We start from the raw sequence: 21,112 nt of genomic DNA, 5'->3' as shown, positions 1-21,112 counted from the left end.
TGGTAAATAAATACCTTTACTCCAGAATATCAAAGAGTTTCTTTAAAAATTTTACTTTGTAAAAGCACATTCTTGCAGGTTTATCTAAAACTCTGAACAAAAAATAAGATACTTGAAACAGCTCAAGACAGTCTTGTGTGTAAACAAGTGTAACATATTACAGGCATTATGAAAAACCATGACTGGTTAAATATTAGTTCTCAAGATTAAGACATTCTTTGTGAATTTTGATGTTTTCCACTCTTTAACCCGATAAGATGAAAAGGAAATTGATACCACAACGTACTCAAATTCTACTGTATATCATTGGTTTATTTAAGAAAGGCAAAGAGATTAATTAGATGATGTTTACTGTGTGAATAAAAAAAAAAACAAAACAAACCCAAAACCCTAACTGAACTGCTTTTTCATTTTATGGGGACAGAAATGTTCATGTAGCACCTACATTTTCTACTTCTCAAAGTTTAAGTAAACAAGTCAGAAACAAAGGTGTGTTTTTCTTCACAGGCAGATATATTCCCAGCACATTCTAAAATGGGTATCTCTGCAGCTGCTCCCAAACACTGGATCTTTCAGACTGTCATTAGTTGGGTGGCGATAGTGTTGGGAAATACAAACACAGTTCAGTGTCTACTAGGAACTCTCAAAAATTAACCACCTCAAAAGTATTTACTTTCTGAGATACATCTAAAGGTTTATCGAATTACAGAACATCCTCCACAGATATTTTTTCCCTTGTTCCCCTACCCTTGAGTAGAAGAAATTGTTCAAAAAGGAGGAACAAAAGCCCAAGTCTTGTAATGGTGAGGCACGGGTTGACTCACTGCATGGGTTGATCCCACTGAAAAGTCAGCTCCAAGGAGAACGGAAAAGCAGATGGCTGTTATCTGTCATAGATACAGACACTTATGTGGAGAGCATTTCAGAGATATTTTTTTTTATATATATTTTCCAAAGAAAGACTTGACTTGTTCAAAATTATTTTAAAAGGCATTTCAAACAACAGTCTTGTAATAATTAACACCAAGACAAATCAATATCATGGTTTATGCTGTCAATGAACAGTGGGAAAGAAGACTGAGTAATCTCCAGATATCACCAAAGGAAATTTTTTAAGACTATATACATATGTATATGCGTGTGTGCACAGCACATATGTTTGCACATCTAACATTGGAAAATGTTGGGAAAGTTATCATTAAACCCACTCCTAATACTGCAAATCCTGCCATACTGGGCACGTATGTGTGCCCCCTTTACGCTTTTATATAACCGCCAGATGGCCTTATTTTCCTGCCACCAAGTACAGCACTTTTTTTATTTGAAATAAACTGTTAGTTTCAATCACAAGAAAAAAATTTTACACTTTCAAGATATTAACAAAATTAACAAAGCTCCAGTATTTGCCTTTTTTCATACATGTTTTACAGGAACCCACTGTAAGAGATTTGTTTCTAACAGACCTTGTTTCTAAGGTAAACTCTCTGTGTGATTTGCTAATTCTTGTGCAGGTTAAGCTATCCACTATTATCCCTTAAAACTTGGGCAACCACTAGCAATGTTTTGTTCTTCTATATGCCCTGTTAAGTTGCAGCAATGACATCATAGAATCTGACAGCACGTTTAATAGAAAAAGTCAATCTCTTCACAGGTAGACAGTTTAGATCTCCCTTGGAGTTTCACCAAGGCTTCACGGGATGTACATAAGAGGAAAATTTGTCCTCCTTTCTAAATCCACTTTCCGAAGTATTCATGCCAATACTGCCCAGGTTTTGAGATCCAGATAAACCCACTTTTGAACAAAGACAGACAAGATGACGTTAGGACTCTTGCAGAGACAAGCAAGTATGGCATCATGGAGACAGCAGAAGTTGGAAAGGAGCTTTCAGTTACACCAGCAGGGTTTGGATAAGGCCCGAAATAGAAAAAAATGGGCAAAAACGCCATCGTGAAGAAATCTGCACATAAATCAAGCTGTTTAGGAGAGAAACAAATAGTATGGACAGAGCTCTTGCCAATATAATGCAACATAAGCAGTGACCATCATAGTCTGTCAATGACTACTGAAATCCATTACTCACCCTAAGCGGTGCCAAGCAGCGCGCCAGTTCTCTGGCAAGAAATCACCCTACTGTCATTCCCCAGCACACGCTACTGCCTCGCCTGCATGCTGGAGTTCCTCCCCACCTGTCAATGGAGCCCGTTTGCACTTTTGTTTGCTTCGCTGTAACTGCACTCCTTGGATTGCATATTCCTTTTTCTGGGCTTAGGGCTCAATATAGTGCAAGCATAGTAAAAAAGCGTTATCTTCTTGTTTGCAGTGCAAACACATGGAAAGTTCAAACAAGTTAAAGACCCACAGGTCCCAGTTTTTGCCTTCAGGAGGAGCTCTTTCTTCAGTATTAAGTGGTGCTGAATCTTAATGGCTTCAGTTCTGCAGTCTCTTTGCTAAGCTTCCATGCACGTCTTCACGGCAGTGTCCTCTGACAGGTGACAAGCACACAAGTGGGAAACAGCACACGGGGGAAAACATGCACTGTTACATAGCAGGATGGCAGTAAGTGTGTAACAGTTGCATTGCTTAGTGATAAACCTGTCTGTAATAGACTTGTTGTGTGTGGTTTTCTTGTATGGTGGCTGCTTGCATGAATGCTAAGAGGGGCTCTCATCCTCCACATCCAGGCAGATATAAACGAAGAAGGAAAAGAGAACGGAATATTATTTTCTGAGAAACAAGCACGTGACTGATGGGTACTGAAAAACCAAACCTAGTTATACTGGCATCATTTACACCACGCTCCTAGCATCAAGATCTGCTAGTAAAGCAGTTGCTTTCAGCATACAGTCCCCAGATCCCTGGCATCCACAAAATCCAAAGAAGAAAGCACACTGCTGTCAGGAAGCTTAAATTCATCATACAGGTGGCAATAATTGAGAGAGGGCTGAAAAACACTGCAGTAGAAAAAGAGGACTTAAGAAATGTGGCCTATGTGTGTAGGTGCTGAGCTTTGCAACTACAATTCAAGACAACTGTCAGAAATGCTGTACTCTAAGTCGTAACGGCCACCCTGAGAATACCAAAGGATGAATCCCTTTACATATGTTCTCCAGTATCTTGTTCAGAGACCTATTCTGCACTTTAAAATTCACCAACTACCTTGAACTGTGCACTGTGATGAATACCCCTGCTGAGGATTATGCAAATTGATGGCCACCCTACTTTGAAATGAGAACATATACACCGGGATTTAACACACTTTAATTCAGACATTAACTTTCACTGACTTAGCTTTGTGGAGCGTCCCCATATGGGAAAACCTGTACATGTTTGAAACAAGGGAAAGTTATAGATGGGAAAAGAAAAATCAGGGAGCTCAAAACAAAGCAAGGAAATTGTAGTAACACAGATTACTAAGAAGCTGAAAAGCATTCACCACCGGCAAGAATGTATTTGAAGTGATACCAAATAGGAATTCATCCTCATGGACTTGTGCTACGTAGTCCAAAAGACAGAATAACCACTGCTTCTGAGAACAGGTTAAAAAAACTCACACACACCCCACCCCCAAAAAACCCCAAAACAACAACAAAAAACTTGTCGTAGTGTCATTGAATTCAGTAACACTTGAGAATTCATCAGTTTAAGAGCCACATTCCACAATCAGCTTTTTAAGATGACATTGTTACAAATCTTGTAAGAGTATGCATCGCTGCTGTAGCCCTACTTTATGTTAGTTATAACAGTACACAGCATTTTTATATTTTCAGCCTACATTATAAAACACTGACTCTCCAAATACATACAATTAAATTAAATATAGCCCCATTGTTGTTTTACTTAGGAAAACTCAGTGGGCCTGATTTAAGTGATTTGTTAAGCAACTTTTCAGTTCCTGACACTTGCACAGCACCTTCATGTTTGTTCTGAGCCATCCTCGTCAATTAATACGCATGAAACTTGATTTCAGTGTAATTCCAATTGCCCGATGAGAACTCTCTGTAGTGATGTGGTTTGGTTTTCCAGAATTCCAAACTGAAGTGAAACAGTTCAGTCTTCACAATGAAGTTCAGAACAGACCCTCTGTCTACCAGCCGGTCACCCATGGCAATAGCTAGAAAATGGGGTTAGGGACTAAGAACTTAGTTCTAGTGCCAGTTCTAAAAATAACCCTTTGTTTGTCTGTTTGCGTTTATAAACTGCAAATCACAGCTTCACTGCCATTAAAAGCATAATAGCACTTACCTGTTGCTCCTGGACTGCTGTAAGGCTTTCCTAGCTGATGTGTAGTGTCTTTGGGAAGTGGTGTTTTTAGTTTGTGGATGTTTGTTAAGGCTGATATTTAATAACCTAATCACAGATTGAACCCAAAATGGAAGATACTGCAGTAAGCATAAAAGTAGCAACAGAAAGCCCTTCAAACAGGAAAGTGGTGCCATTTTGGTGAGAGAGGGCCGTATCTTTGGACCAGGTACTAGCACTGTGTCCCAGATGCAGTATGCAATAGGGTATCATAGGATGTTTCATGGCACACACTACTCTTCCAGTAGTAAGATTCCTGGTTGGAAAAAAAAGCCCTCTGTCAATCCAGGCACATAGCACTAGAAGTTAACAATTTTGCCTAGAAAGCCTGTTTTTTTTCTTAGGTGAAAAGTTTCTGCTCTTAGTATCAAATACCAAATCTCCACATGTAAGACAGCAGAAAATGAGGCAGAGACTTTAGTAGAAAACACTGCTCTACTTGAGTTTAGCACTGGAAGTACTGACCTTCAGAAATAAATGTAGTGGTGCACAAAAAAGCAGTATCATAAGGCAAAACCCAAGGAATAACAGCAGCTCCGTCAAGGTTTTCAAGCAGGACTGTCGAGTACTGCTTATACATCAACTGACAAAATTGCTGGAAAAGGCAGCTGGCTCTCAACCAGATCAACTTGGTACACCTATAGCTACTTCAAAGACTACTTTCTTTGAGCTCAAACTACATCTTTGAAAACATTTTTAAAATAGCTAAAAAAATAGCCATATTTAAAGACATCTCAGGCTCAATATTGTTCCACATCTAGCCAGTGAGGACGAGAGATTCTCCCTGGGGAAGAGAACAGGGTGGCAATAATTGGGTTATTTTCTGATGTCCCTGGTCTGGAACAAAACCTCCTGTTACGAGGTGCCAGAGCTCACAAACTTGTTTGAACACTGAACTTCATAGCGTGAGCATTGCCCAAAGCCCACTGTCACAAAACATACTTTGGTTTTGTGTACTCGTGAGATTTTCTGCACTGGCGGAATAAGTGATCTCATGACATAATTTTTCAAGACATCAAGACTAAAAGTCTGATAAAATTACACTTGCCTAGACAGTAAGCATATGTTTTTTCTTCTTGGTTTTTTTTTAATTCAAAGGGAGTGAAAATATTCATGCTGTTATTTGGTAAGTCAACATAGGAAAGGTACATGATTTCTCACATGATGTTCAGGAGTGCCTAAGAGAATTAAGAAATGCACTTTTTTCAGGACTTTAGAAATCCCATCACTTCCTGTGTCCTGATCACACTGACAGATTCCTGCAGTCCAAGTCTGGCAGTTTGCATAGGCCAAACTGTATTCTTCTTGCACAGGTGGAGTTGCAGGATCAGGAGCTTACTGCTTAAATGAGAGCTCAAAATTCAAGAGAAGCTTAAGGGAAGAACATTTTGAACAAATAATTTCCTTGTAATTTCACCCAATCTGTGAGCATTAAAATCAGCTGGATTTTAATGTTAAGATCTATAAAAATGTTGATAAATTAAGATTCTGTTACTTTGAGAGAGTTCACTTTACAAATTACTGATACTTCTAATGGCACTGTGCCAACTGGGATAACCTCAGTAAGAAGCCACGGATACAGGGTCAAATGTGAGAAACAGATTGCGTTGTAAACATCCCATGTGAGTATAAAGGTAGTCATAAATCATGAGACTCATTGTTTTTAAATCAGATGTGCGTGACAGAGTCAAAGTCTGCAGTAACAACAGTTTTGAGCAGCTGAGTCACATCCAAGAAAAAAAAAAACAACTCAAAAGTACAAAAAGGCAATTTACAGCACAATTGCCAAGTGTCTCAGGGTGCTACCTAAAAGCATAAATAGGCAGGTTGCATTAACTGAACCACTGCAACGTGTTCAGGAATAATAGTTTTAAAACAACTGATGGTGCAAATTAAAACACAACCAACAACACATCACTGTGAGAAGGAAAAGTGTGTCAGACGGTTTGTCCTTACTGTTTTTTCTGCACATTTAGTGACCAAAAATGACACAAGGTGAAAAATTCAAGCGTCACTGAAATTGTTGACAAGATTTCCACAGAATTCAACAGCATCAAGATTTTATCCTACAAGATTGGTTAGCTACTCAGTTTCTACATAGGCGGCAGAAAACTGTTCATATTTTACTGCAGTTCCTTCAGTGCGACTTAAACAGGGTACTTAGCACGCCAAAAACACCTGCCATCCACCAGCCTCACACACTCCCGAGAAGCCTCTCAGCAGAACAGGAACGTAGGCAGGTCCAAAAACTATTATTTCCATTCAACTTGTTGGAACTGAGGCACAAAGAGGTTACAAGATTTGCACAAAGTCATACAGTCAGTTGGGATTAAAACCCAGGCGACCTGATCCCCAGGCCTGTGTTCTTAACAGCTGTTGGACAGCCTAAAAGATGAGGCTGATTTTAACACAGATCTGTGGCTCTTCAGCCCTTTTTTTGCATGCAAGCAGTACCAAAGCACAGAATAGATGCATGACTTTCACCAGTACTTGCTAGATTCTGACTCTCAAGTAGGGCTCCGTTCCGGTTCACATGCTAGCAAGCTTTTGTCAGAGTAACTTTCAAACTGCCAATGTAGACTTAAATAAAACCATGATAAGCTTTCAGTGTTATTGCATAATCCAATTATAAAGTGAATAGGAAGGGTTTTTTTTCTCAAAAGCATAAGCATAATTTTTCTGAACTGTGCCCTCCTAAAGCAATTTAGCAAACCAGTGTACAGGTTCCATTAAATGGTTGCAAGACAGCCAGTTAATTCAAGCCTTCTCAGTGAAGGTATGGATAAACATACCCTTACTGAAAAAGAAGACTCTAAAATTTCTAGGCAGTTAAATAAAATACAACATATAAAGTAAGCTTTAATGCATTTTCATCCAATATACAGGCATTTGTGAGTATCAGCTACTGAGCTATAGTTCACAGCAAAATACCAAAACATTAAGATAGTTGGGCAAATCCTTTTCTTAGTTCCTTGGTGAGCAACAGAAAGAACTGAAAAATATTTACATAAATAATTTCAAACACCTACAGAGCAGAACCCTGGAAGGTACATTTCATACATGAAAAACAACAGAAACCGTTTTCATAAAGTAGCACATACAAGAGAAGCCGGCATCTAGAGTTAGATTAATTCTAGTGCAAGATTTAGATGTATCAAGTTACCTTATTCCAGTAATCAAAATGTGGCCTTTTAAGAAATCTGAGAACCACCAGCCCATATTTCTAACAAAGGTGACTGCTGTTTCATCACGTGCTGTCCTTATTTGCCAAGCAAATAGATTTTACTGGTGAGTACACGCTACTCTAAAATCAGGAAAAATCCTGCAAATGATGCTGTAGGAGAGCAATGAGACAGTATGGGGGGACTAGTTAGAATGCCACAGGATGGAATCTAAAATCTTCCCTCTGACATCTGCCACACATCAGGAGAAAAATATCTCTGCCAAAAACACCAGGCAAGACCCCTGTCCTATCCTACTAAAATAATCAAAGACAAAATATTCTGATACTGGTCTAAAGTCATCATCTCTTCAGGGCAAGAACTCTGGTTTGCTGTGTGACATCCAGTCCTTGTTGTGTCCTTATCTGAAATCACTAATAAATGTATAATAAAATGTGTAAAAAAGCTAAGATACAAGGACTGGGAGTGATTTTCTATACTAAGGACTGGATTGATTCCATACTAAGGACAGGACTAAAGGACTCAGGGGATGGGGTCCAAAGTGGCAATGCTAATGCCATCACATCCAATGGGGGAATAAGCCAGGCCATCCAGAGCAGTGATGAAGGTGACTTAGCTGCCTCACGAGATGACAGTCAGAAGACCAGCTGCCTGTGTATAGCTGTAGTGGATCCTCATGCACCCCCCTCCAGGGAAACCGGCATGCTCAATTACTCTCTAAAATGCCAGTACACCAATGCATGCAGCATGGGGAATAGGAGGAACTAGAGATCTGTGCGTGGTCGAGGGAGGTTATCATCCCCCTCTACTCTGCCCTAGTGAGGCCACATCTACAGCACTGTGTTCAGTTCTGGGCTCCCCAGTTCAAGACAGACAGGGAACTGCTTGAGCAAGCCCAGTGGAGAGCTACCAAGATGATCAGGGGACTGGAGCATCTCCCTTATGAGGAAAGCCTGAGAGACCTGGGTTTGCTCAGCCTGGACAAGAGAAGGCTGAGGGGGGATTTCATCAATACCTATAAATATCTGAAGGGTGGGTGTCAGGATGATGGGACTAGGCTCTTTACAATAGTGCCCAACAACAGGGCAAGGGCCAATGGGCACAAGTTGGAACACAGGAAGTTCCATCTCAATATGAGAAAAAACTTCTTTACTGTGAGGGTGCCAGAGCAGTGGCACAGGCTGCCCAGGGGGGTTGTGGAGTCTCCTTCCCTGGAGACATTCAAACCCTGCCTGGACGCGTTCCTGTGCCCCTTGTTCTAGGTGTGCCTGCTCAAGGAGGGGGGTTGGACAAGATGATCTCCAGAGGTCCCTTCCAACCCCTACCATTCTGTGATTTCTTTTTTAATGGGCAGCACTCAGGCAGTGGTAAGATTTTAATAGGTAGAAAAGTAGGTCTATTGCTTAGTACTTCTAGAGACCTCACAGATGTTGAAAGCCCCTCCTTTTGTTCATTAAAAGGGAGCAAAAAACCAGAAAGTTGGAATTGATGGCATTGGTTCACCATGAACAGTAAAACTCAGTGGTGTTATTTGACTCCACAATAATGTTTTTCAACTGTGCAGCTACCAGATACTATTACACAACCCTTTTCACTAAAGCTCCTTCAGTTCTAGTACCTCATGACGACAGCCAGCCGGGAACTCCAGCACTACAGTAACTTGAACAGCAAGAGATTTGCCCAGTAATTATTACAAAATAATGCAAACAGACTTCTTAGCATCAGAATTTGTAACAATGGCCTATGACGTTACTATTTTGTGTGCCATATATTATCCTACAAAAGGAGTGGAGTGGTGTCTAGCTTCTAAAAAATAAACTCTATTTTAGGGCACCAACACACTTCAGCTCACAAAATCACTTTCAACCTTTTGGAAAAGGAAAAATAAGGCAGCACTACAAAGGGGATCTGTCTAACAGTCTGCCTGGAGGCTTGCGGACAGTTCTGCTCATTGATTTGCAACCAATGGTTTAGAAACTCTGGTTACCGAATGTTTACTGAGAAAAATTGTGATTATATTTTAGGCAAGCTTTTTTATCTGCTTCCTTTTAATATGTTAATCTACTCTACTGAAAAGCCAAAGGGCCAAATTCACCCCTCTGATAAGGCTTCTATTGTAGGAGCATCACTGGATGTGCACCGGAGGCATTATTCATCTGTGGAGAGATCACTGAGTAATATTGTCAAAATAAACACTTTTGAGTTGTATATCCTTGAAGAAAAGATAAAGGGATTGTGAAGAGAATGAGAAGGAACAGAACGTCAGAGATGATGAAAATTAGATAAAGGGCCAGGAAGAAACTGTTTGATGTAAACAGAGTGACAAGTTAAATTAAGAACTCTCATTAAAGCATGCAATATTTGCCTATAAGCAATTCAGGCAAGGAATTTGTTTACAACTCTGCCAAAATCAACAGCAGATGCAAAATATCATCAAAACTGGGATTTTAAATAATATTAAATCTACTGTATCCAAGCACTCAGTAGGACTATGTGAAGGAAATGCACTGCTCGGTGCCATTATATTCTTTGTCACATTAAGGAAACAAGGTTATGCCCTGTTGCACATGGACATGCAGGCCCTGCAGAAGCTACTACTAATGTGAGTGCGCCATTAACTGCTCCTCAATGTTTTTAGCATGCATATATCTCTGAAAATATATATTGGTGGCAAGATTTTATTGCTGGCATGGAGGAAAATCAAACTTTGTGAGGACTGTGTAATCTCAGGTATGACTGTATGTTAAGACAGAACCTGCTGCGACTTTAGCAAGTTAGGAAACCAAAATTTTGAGACGTGCCGGAAAATTTGTGATATCGCCTTGCACTGATATGCAGTAGTGCCCTTCACCGGAAAGTATACATCAGAAATTATAGAGATGCTAAATTAAAAGAAACTGCTCTTGAAGCAGATGGCGATGGTCAAGTGAATCAAAAGAACGCAGTACCTTGCTCAGCAACCGTGAGGAATTAGGGTTTTGGCAAAAGCCACTAGGCGCAAATCCTGTTGTAACTGATCCAGATTTAATGAGAGCTCCCCACTCCTCTTAGTCCCAGGTCAACATCCCCCTCTAGTGACTTCAGTTTATGGTGGGGAATTTTTTCCTCAGCAGCTTGTTGGCTGATGTCCCTATATGATTCTGTTAAGATGATGGGAATCTAAGTCACCACTTTCCTCCTGGCATGCTTACAGGTTAAAAAAAATACCTGTCCTGGGAAGAACATGAAGCAAGAGTCAAGTTACACAATGTGCTGGCAGCAAAACTGTCCCGAGAAGCTGAACTCTCTGCCTTTACCCAGCCCCTCATTCTCACCCTTGTGTAGGAGGTCACGGCACATGAGCTTCCCTTTTGTGCCAATTCCCTGTGGGGCCACGATGCAAGTCAGACCATTGTTATGATCCATGTTAAAAATAACCCTTCCTAAACCAGCTCCAGTACTAAAGCCAACAGATCGTATATTTGCACCATAAGACACTTAGTTCCTTTGGCACAGTGTTGTGCACAGAGAGGAGCAGAAAACTGTCAGGTTCCACTTTCTCAGGCTTTAAAGAAGATGTATGACTGGTGAGCCACAGAATTAAAGCCATGCAGATTCAACCATTCCCATGCTGCAGAGTCCTTAAAATCCACATCACACCTACATAACAGCAGTGGGAATTCCTGTCTGTTTTTGCAGTAGTCTAAACAAAGAATTCTGGTTATCATTTGAGCTACTTTGACTGGCATGAGGTAACCACAGGCCTAAGGGCCCTCTGTTAAAATTCAAAGTGAGATCACAGGTGGGGGTGTGAAGTGGTGGGAAACCAACAACTACAGGGGAAAACAAAGCATCCATGTGCGAAGCCTAAGTATCACACTGCAGCTCATGACTTATAATTTTGATCATTCATTGAGGGAACTGACTGCTCATTTCCCTCAAATAAAAGGTGTCTTTCAATTTTATACCATTGCGTGGAAAGGCTTCTCCCAAAAAGACATGAAAAAATTACAGAGCCTCCTGTTATTTAAAGATGACATTTGACAGCCTGAGACCTTCCACAAAACATTGTTCAAAGCCAGCAGACTTTTTTCCAGAGGTTTACAAAAAAGATTAGAAAAAATGCTGGCAATTACTTATTTTCATCTCTCATCTGAGATTTCCTTGTCTGTAGGCTGGGAAGGAGACCTGAAGGCAAATGTGAGGAAGAGAGTGTATTTCCTTCATTAGGTGAAACTATACAGTCCAAATGGCACAACCTTTCCTTACAGCCTGTCCCCCGTAGTCAAAAAGGGACTGACAGCTATGAGACAAGCAGGTTTGATCTCATTTTCTCATTACATAATCTTTGGTTGTGCAATGCAAGAGTCTGTAACGAGTAAAAAGGAGGATCTGAATACACACAGTATAAAACGTAACTACTTCACTTCAATACCCATCTGGTGAACTACATACAAATTCTATTAATTGTGTGCCATTTAGGATGACACTGTACAGAATAATGGCAGAAAGATGTTATTTTTAAGGGTGTTTTACAGTGTGCTTTCAGTTGCAGCTCTTGGCTTGTTCTCTGCTTGTGTTTTGAAATGTATTTGTTTATGTATCCCAGATAAATCAGAAAAAAAAACCAACCAAACAAAAAATCCACACTATTTTAAGCTATTCTGTGTCCTGCCAGTGTCTCATTTGTATGCAGCATACACTAGATTTGCCTAAAAGGATTTAGCTCAGTAGCTGGCACATTTACATTAGAGAACAACATACAGTTTCAATCGATTTCAAGCGTTCTTACAATGGGAAATAGATATGAAAAGTGGTTGTTGCTGAAAGTTCAAAAAAGGCAATCAACAAATTGTAAAATCGCAAAAGGCCAGACAAATTTAATAAAATATTTCCATTTACCTTCCTCAACTTTACACAGCCCGTTCAAAATATGATTCTCAGTAGAGAGCCTTTATCCAACTGTTTATATCACTTCATACAAAATATGTGTTTGAATTACCACAGCAATACAAGGATATAAATTCCCAACATGTGACATGCCAAATTCAACATAAGTTATGCTTTCTTGGCATCTAGACATTTTCTTTTTCTGTACTCCAAATACATTTCCATTTGAAACAAATTAAAAAGCATGTAGATGTTAAAACATAATGACAGCTTAGAATTCAAGTGACTTGTGCAATGTTATTTTGTGCTTTCTACTTCTCCATTTCCTCCTACTGCAATTAAAATTCATCATGCCCTTCTACATATACAATAGCAATGCATCAAGTTCAGTCCAGTACAGGTATTCAACCCTCAGCCTTGGCTTTGTACTACGCGAGATCCTTGCAAATTCAAAGAAGTGCATCTTTTTTGTGATCTTTCTTTTACATTGGATGATGCGAAGCTCTGATTAGTCAATGTAGGAATGCAACCTTGAGGTATGATTGCAGCCTCAGAATAATTCTTAAATGTAAAAAGAAATTTTTTGAGCGTGCACGCCCTTTCTGGATTTAAAAAAGACACCGTTATAATGGTGCTACTCGAGCCACGGTACAGTACATCATGGCACATATCCGTAACGTAATCAAGGACATGAAATAGAACTTCTTTTTACACAAACTTGATGCCACTTCCAGAAAAATATGACAGGGAAAAAAAGGAAAATATAATTTCCTGAATGTCCTGAATTTTTAGAAGATTCCTTTTACTTTCTCTTCAGCAATAGAGTGGTCCTCCACAACTGCATTTTCCCTGACCTTTTTAGTATGGACCATCAGTGACACCAGTAGGAACTGGGAATCATATGGCAAACTGCTTCCTTTGAGAGGCTGCTCAGCCATGCCCCTTTACTCACAAGCCAGCTTGCTGTCAAAACTTGAAAGAGCAATAGCAAAGGCTTGTAGCGCACACATTGGGTAGTTGTAGTCCATGGTGAACACATCCTCAGCCACGCGGCCAAACTGCATCACTATGTAGTCAGCTGCAAGAGAGGTCATAAAAAGTGACAAAGCACTATTTTTGTTTGCAGCTAAATAAGTATGCATTCAACATCATCCTCTCGCCCAGATCAACAAAATCCAAACAAAACATGCTCACTCATCAAACTGTGCTGATATCACTGAGAGAAGCAAGGACAGCTTGAGTGAGGAACAGTGGAGCGATAAAGGATTGCAAGACTTGTTACTGTCTTAAAAAAAAAAAATTACACAGATGATAAGTGTTTTTTTCAAACACAGAGAAAATTGCTTCTGTATAAAATGCTCAAGCCTTTTATGTAGACCTAGTGCCAAGTTTCACATGTACCAAGAACCAATTAATTCTCTTCCTATTTAACTTCAGGCAAGTGGACAAGGAAAGAGAAGGCATGATTGTGAGCTAGACCTAATCATGCGTCTCCATTATATTATATTCAGAAATTCTTCCTCAACCTTTTTTCCCTTTTATACTCTGTCAATTTGAATGTTTCATTGTAGAAGCAGGTGTAATTGTTTCACCTTATAAACCGCAGCAAATGCATACACCAATGTTTGAAATCCAGTGCTGCTCTCAGAGACACTTTCACCAGTTTCCAGTATTCCCCTGCAGTCTAAGCGTGGCAGTGGTGTAAGCCCAGTGTTCTCCAGTACCTAGTGACTATGCCTGCCTAGGGTGAGTGTGAAGTGGGGCAGTATCACTCCACTCAAGCACTTGTCTTTATCCCTGCTCCAACAACTGTACCTAAGCCCAAGAAAAAAGGGGGCTGTACATTGCTGGCAGAAAGCAGCACACCAGTAAGGTCCTAGTGATGGTGTGGAAGGTAGTCCTGACATTTTCAGGGTGTTCTGTAGGACTAATACTACAAAGAGTAGTAACGTCAAAGTGGATGTGCAGTGGGACCGGTCTGACTGCCATCAGCTCCAGCTGGGCAGTGTATGGGGACCACAGCGAACAAAAAAACTAAGGAAGGATTTTGTGATACAAGTGCTTGAGCAGAGCGATAGTGCCTCACAGTCCTGCTGACTGGAAGTACCGCAGCTCTGAGAGCAGAAACAACTCTAAACTGTGGCTCAGTTCATAAGCCGCCAAGGGAGAAAACTAAGATAACACAGAGCAGAATCGCCTGTCTCAAGCATGAGCTTTTAAACACCCAGCTTGCAGCAATGTCGTGGCCACAAGGTGGAGCGGCATTAAGTTGGACACACATAACAACTGAACTAAACTAAACTCACTCAGGTAAGAACAGCAAGGGCAGAATCACTGTAAGGCTGTGTAAGCAGTACTGTTTTTACACATTACAGAGAGAGCTATACTTACGATCATTATCATGAATAATTTGGAAGTTTTTCACTGAGGCCTGTGTGACTCGACCATGGAAATTTAAAACATAGGACTGGGTGTCATCATTCCAGACTGGTGTTTTGTTATGCAGCTCAATGACACTTTCTGTATTTTTGTTCTGCCATCTTGCAAGAAGTGTCTCATGTTCCTGCACACAACACAGATACACACTTCAGTTTCACACTCACAGACAAAAATGAAATTCACTCAAAAAACCCATTCATAAATCCTAGCCCAAAGACTAAACTGTCACCGTTAACCCTCAAAACAGTATTGTCAAATGAAACAGAGATTTCTGAGTATCTTAATGCAAATGTGCATTCATGTCTTTTCCACAGCTTGGAAAAGGTTAGTTGTACCTTTTGGTATCTAAATACATTATTTGTAGTGCTTTTGTGAGTCACAGAACTAGTCACACATCCCATTGTTCTGCAATTTTTCAAATACTGGGTTTCTTAAACTCTACACCTTCAGAAATGAAAAAAAACCCCAACAACTCTAACTGAAAAAGAATTCAATTAATTTTTATCATTGACTGATGGTATGACTTACATTTCGTGGTCTGATGGAAACTCTTTCATGGTCCATATTCATTCCTGGTATGATCACACTCATTTTACGAGGTCCTTTAAACCCCAAGACATTTGTTTCCTAAAAATGTTTAGAAAAGAGTTCATCATGTTCTGTATTCTTAAAGTTAATTTCTTCAACAGAGAGACACAGTGGCAGCCCAGGGAACTTATTTGTTAGTCAACGCAAAAAACGTCTTGAAATTCCAACCTTCATTGGCACTGCCAAATATTCAGCTTTGTCTTAGAAGCTCCATCAACAAGAAAAATGCAAATAGAGAGGTTTCCAAAAACACTCCTACCATCAGCTGCCAGCAACCTTAATAAAATTAAAAAAAAAAAAATCCCTTTGTTAAAAAACCTACCCAGATTGCTTGGCTGCTGCTAGATCCAGAATAAAGTATTTGTAATATAAAAATCATATAATGCAGTCACACATTTTGATGAGAGACAAAATTAAATATATGGGACCTACTCCATTTATTCTAGAGCCAACACAAAAGCAAACAAGAAGAAGCTGCCAGTAAGAGCATCTGTTAGCAGTGCCGTGGTTTTCAAAGTCTTCAGATATGTTATGCTTAGAGATGAGCATGGTAAAAAACAAACACATTAGCATGAAAGCAAATTTTTGAACTATGAAGTCAGGGAAAGTAAAGAAATAACATGGGTAGCAAAACCAAATCCACTGAAAATAAAGTTCTTCCATTAAACATGATTTGATGCCTTTCTGCCCCGCTTTTCACAAAAGTGTTCCAGTATTGCACCATCCTCTCAAAACATAACCACTAAAATCTAAATAGGCCTAAAGTCTTATTTTCATCTGAGGCTTTATTTTTTCCATAGAAGAAACTGGGGCAAAACATTTCAGGAAGTCATCATGTACTTCTGAAAAAGAAAAAGTAAAGGGCGATATTTTCCAGCACACTCACTGAAACCCAATTGCCTGTTCTAGCATTAACTCCGGTAAATGGAACAGTGGCACTCCAAAAGTCCACCTCCTCATGCTTTGTGCTACTTTTTTTTTTCCCCTCCCCTCCACCTTTCCCAGGTGAAGGGCTGTGGGCACACACTAATTAATCTAAGGAAGGAAATTCCCCTTGGCGCTATTCCCACAAGATGTCGAGACCTGGCCACCCCCAGGCTCCAGCAGGTGTGGCTCTACCACTGGGACATTCAGAAGTAACATATTTAGATGTCTCTGGTTTTATTTATTTTTATGTCTCTGGTTTTATTTATTTAATTAAAATGCCCTGATTTTAAGGAAAACTAAACTTTTTTAAACATCTCTACTTCTACCAGCAAAAATCCACACATCTCAACTCACTGGAAACGTCTGAAAATATCCACCTAAAATTTACTCGTCCAGAAGTTTTGTCATCCATCAGACCTTTGAAATAACTTTGGTTGTTTCAGCAAACCATCTGGAGATTTTACACAACTGATTAAAGATTTTCATGCATGCAAGAAAAATTCCACTGAGTTATTTTACTGAATACTCTTAAAGCAATACAAGTATATTCATATCTCTTCATAACTATGTACATTAATGGGAAGATTCTACCTCTTTTCTGAATGACTTATGTCATGGCCTTTGGCAGAGTAAACCAATGTTATTAGTGCAGTTGGAAGTGTAGACTTGGTTTTGTATCACTGTGAGACTCAAACTAAAATGACTAATTTTAGTAGCAGGAGAGACTCAGCACAGCAGAGGACAATTTCTAAGAAAAGATTCATGCTTATGCTTATTTTCCACTAACTACTGACAATTTTGGTCTTCTCTGCAATGCCTTAGAAGGTCTTCTTCTGATCAAGCTGCAGTTCTGCTACATACAATTAACTTAGATGCTGACTGGTTGAAGACATTGTTCAAGGTAAAATTAAATAATAGCGCTGAATCACTTCCCTCCCAACAAGCAGTATTATCACTCTGAAAAAACAGGATTATATTCTTTGGATTTACTCAGAAATACTAAAATCAATACTTCTGGCTAATGATAAGGAATGGTTTCTAGTTGCACGTTACCTCAGTCACCAATTATATCAAAAGTTTTATTGGCAAATGCTACCCTTTTACTAAAATCAAGGTACAGAACTGAAATTCTTCAAACATGGAATATATGAGGAAAACAGCTGGTACAAAAGAGGAGCTTTAATTAAAAGCAGACCTTTCCAATCTACATGCATCCAAATAAAATTAATTCCCCTCATCTCCTATCTCATTCCCTGTTTCTCTTTTATTTCTCTCCTCCACTATTTTGTATGTTTAAATTCAAGACTACAAATGGCATTATTAGGGGAACATTAGCCAAATTCTGATTTCACACCATTTTAATACCACTGACAGTCTTGGTTTACATACGAACTCAAAATAAGGGTTGTTTGCTGACAAGTGCCCTGTTGACTCAACCAGCACAGCAGTGATTTAAATCAGCTAAGGATTTGGCCCAGTACTGCTTAGAAGCTGCACTCTCTGCCTTAGCCCAACCATTAAGCTGTTCTACAAGCATGTGTCACAATAAACCAGACTGAAAGAACACAGAGCTTCTCCCCAGGGTTGCTTTTAAAATCTTACACACTTCCATAATTTTGTGTAAGTATTTCACTATGGTGGCAATAGCTACCATGATAAAAGCTGCAAGGTGTATATCCCAACAGCAACCAGGAGATTCACTATTTAATTGCCCTAATTTTCCTTCAGCGACTTCCCTTTCTGGACTCGATTTACACAGCTGTGCCCTGTCCTTAATATACCCGGTAGAAACTATCATTCCATAGAAAATGCAAACCACAGAACCCACTACATTGGAGCACAATGCAAGTGCTTGAGGCCTGAGTAGAAACACGTGGTTTTACTGCTTTACTGAAACCTGAGTCACACCTCTAGAATATCAGCTGAGCTGCCTACCTGCAGAACCGGACACAAACTGAATTGTGAGCTACTATGGATGTAAAGGAATCCAGCACAGAAAAATCCTGGTACAAATGGTACAGTTACACCTCCCTGCTTCTTGATAAATTTTGCCAAGCGATTCTGAAATCAGCCATTAGGTGCTGCTGCAGGTTTATTAATATGCTAGTCTGCCATCAATGGGGAGAGTAAAATTGGTTAACAGCACCTGATAAAACTTGGTCCTTGCACTAACTTTATTCCTGTTGCTTGAAACGTGCCCTAAGGTAAGCTCCACGATAAGAGTTCTCAAAATGTTTATCCCACAGTTAACAACAGATGCATCACCAGCTTCTGCCTGTATAAACTAGACCTGCTGAGACGATGCAGCAGGTCAGGCTCAGTATAAGTGGGAGCAGGTACAGCTTCCTCTCCAGATGGCTACTTAATCGGATGAGCTAAGAGACAGCATAGTGATGCTTTCAAAGCATTGTTTATTATAGTTTTTGCTGCAGGAAAAATCTCAAGGCAGGAATTAAAAGGTTACCTTAGGACCAGGGTGTTTCAGGAGCGCTCTTTCGGGCCACCTTTGCTGTGGTTCTGCTGCAGCCGGAAACAATAACCTCACTTGAGCAAACCTGGCTAGTAATAAAATAACATTCTGATTTCCTTTTGTCCTCTGGCCATAATGCACCTGCGAGCCTGCTGCCTTTCTCCATGAGTATCAAAATGTCAATGGAATGAGTAATTTTCTTATACAAACTTACAAGTTTTAAACTGCTGATCTCAAAACAGATACATAAAGGCAGCTTATCTTAGCCACATTCTCCAAACAGTGGCCCTGGTTCTGTTCTTTCCAACACTCACACTTCTAATTACGTCTGCTAACCTCAGCTGAGTTTTTTAGTTGCTAACGTTAATGGTTCAAATGTTATTGCTGTTGGCTTATACAAGCAATGCCTACATTTTTTAATATATAACTTTTTTAAAACTGTTTTTTGTTTCCTCATTGTATTTCGAGCTTGCATCAGAAGACTAGTTGCCAGGCTCCAGAGAATGCCCTCCTACATAAACCAATAAAATTACCTCTATTAAACATGTAAGTTCTTCTAAGTTCCTACTGACGCTTCAGTCAAACTGTAAACTGACATAAAATCCTGGACTCTCTTGTTAAATCCTGTTACCTGGATTTTCTGAAATTCTCATAGAGTTTCAAATCCAACAGGAATGGTGGGATATATGTGTCTGTCTGTCTGCCTTGCCTGCAACCATAGGCCATGTGCCTGAATAATGGCACATGTGAACAGGCGAACAAAACCAGTATTTATACTATATTCACAGAAAAGCTGGATCCTAAGCAGCAGGAAAAGAACACATTAGCAGCTAATACTGCCACCCCTCAGTGCTCTCAGCACTTTGCATGGAGAGGATGGCTCTCTGTTTTCCTTCTCATGTGCCAAAAAGCTTCCAGACACATTGCACCCTGCAATCTAAAGCTGACCTTTCCAGGGACACATTCTGTGCATACGCAGGGTATATGCTGGGATGGCTGGAGCTCAGTCCGACAGAGCGCCAGGCAACCTTGATTAATCTGGGCAGGAACTTTTCAGAAAAGCAGTTCTTGGGTATTTTTGTCACAAGTTGTTGATTTGTGAAAACAGAAAACTTTCTGTAGCAGTGTATGCACTAATTTTTCTTGGGCCCAGAGATTTCTGGACAGAAAGAATAGTCTCACCAAAAGGGTTAGTCATCTCATAATCATGAAACAACAGCAACCGTGCTTCAAGTCGTGGTTGTCTGCATTGACCCTGACAAATGGTATCTACTGTCCTATAAGAGGCTGGTTTCTCTCATTCAACTGAATTTTGCTTTTTGTTTGAGGTTTGTTTGGGGTTTTTTCCTGGTTAAAATGAGTTTCAGAGTTTTTACCCCAGAGTTTTTCTCTCTCAGCCACTGCTGCAGACCTTGCTGTCCAGTTACCTGTGTTTTGGATCAGAGAGACCTCCTCCACAACGCCATTACAAATGATCATACTTCAGTGCAGTAATTCCATGCGCACAACACTCTACAGTTCAGGAGGCTCCCTTGGATGATGCCTGCAGTCTGTGAAGCATCCTACCTCTTCCAGAGGGTTATTTAAAAGCTCCAACACCTTCTGACCAAAAGTGAGAAGTGGGCAACCTGGTTCTGGGCACACTTTTCACCTCTGCTTTCCACTGAATTTCCTGGTTTCTGTAGTGAACATCAGCCGTTTGATTATATCAAAGTACAAATGCTGATTTACATAATCGTAAGTGAGAAGGAAGTTCAGTGTGCTATTTCAGAAACTGACCTACCCTTTCTTGCATATATTGCCTGTGAGCAGTACTTACATAACAAATAGCAGCTAGCTCCTGACGCAGGATACTCGCCTCCAGGCTGGATGTTGTTTTCATTGGATTTACTCCATTGTCATAAACTGTAAACTTAGTTCCCATAAGATTCGATCTATCAAAAAGAAAGGAAAATGCAATCACCTTTTGCCAGTAATGCTGCCTGAGACATCCTTTACTGCATTGTAGCCCCAAAGGAAAGAAAGAATATTGAGTACAAATAGTTGTTAATTCTAATCCCAACTAAATGGCAACTCCTGGATTAACAGTCATAAGAAAAATGTAAAGGTACAGTACAGCAGAGTCCACGAAAGGACCCTTATCATTACACTGGAGATTTCTCATGACATCTTGCAAAATAGTAAATTCAAGAAAGCGATAAGAAAACACACAGGCGGGGTTATTTGTTTGCTTGGTTTTAAAAATACGCTTACTCTCTACAAACCTATCTGCTTTCTCACCTGACTACTAACTCTATTAGAATACAGAGAGCGATTTTCATAAATTTATAAGATCAG

The 21,112-nt window shown here is 39.9% G+C and overlaps 1 protein-coding gene across 6 annotated transcripts in view; it reads right to left on the bottom strand.

Moving 5' to 3' along the window:
• Positions 1-21,112, bottom strand: part of TUB (TUB bipartite transcription factor) — an 85,236-nt gene continuing 64,124 nt past the window's right edge. For 5 of the 6 annotated variants that reach the window (XM_064452649.1, XM_064452648.1, XM_064452653.1 and 2 more), the window contains 4 exons: positions 20,595-20,709; positions 15,319-15,417; positions 14,743-14,914; positions 12,314-13,429 (listed from right to left, as the gene is read on the bottom strand). In XM_064452649.1, the coding sequence (XP_064308719.1) occupies positions 13,296-13,429; positions 14,743-14,914; positions 15,319-15,417; positions 20,595-20,709 (520 nt within the window). In that variant the 3' untranslated portion in view covers positions 12,314-13,295. Of the gene's footprint in view, positions 2,484-12,313; positions 13,430-14,742; positions 14,915-15,318; positions 15,418-20,594; positions 20,710-21,112 lie in introns of those variants that run through there. The other variant, XM_064452650.1, reaches the window with a different exon arrangement.

The sequence above is a fragment of the Phalacrocorax carbo genome, chromosome 5, assembly GCF_963921805.1.
Source record: "Phalacrocorax carbo chromosome 5, bPhaCar2.1, whole genome shotgun sequence".
NCBI lineage: Eukaryota > Metazoa > Chordata > Aves > Suliformes > Phalacrocoracidae > Phalacrocorax > Phalacrocorax carbo.
The sequence above is the reverse complement of the archived record's forward strand: the minus strand, read 5'-3'. Positions and strand labels throughout refer to the sequence as shown.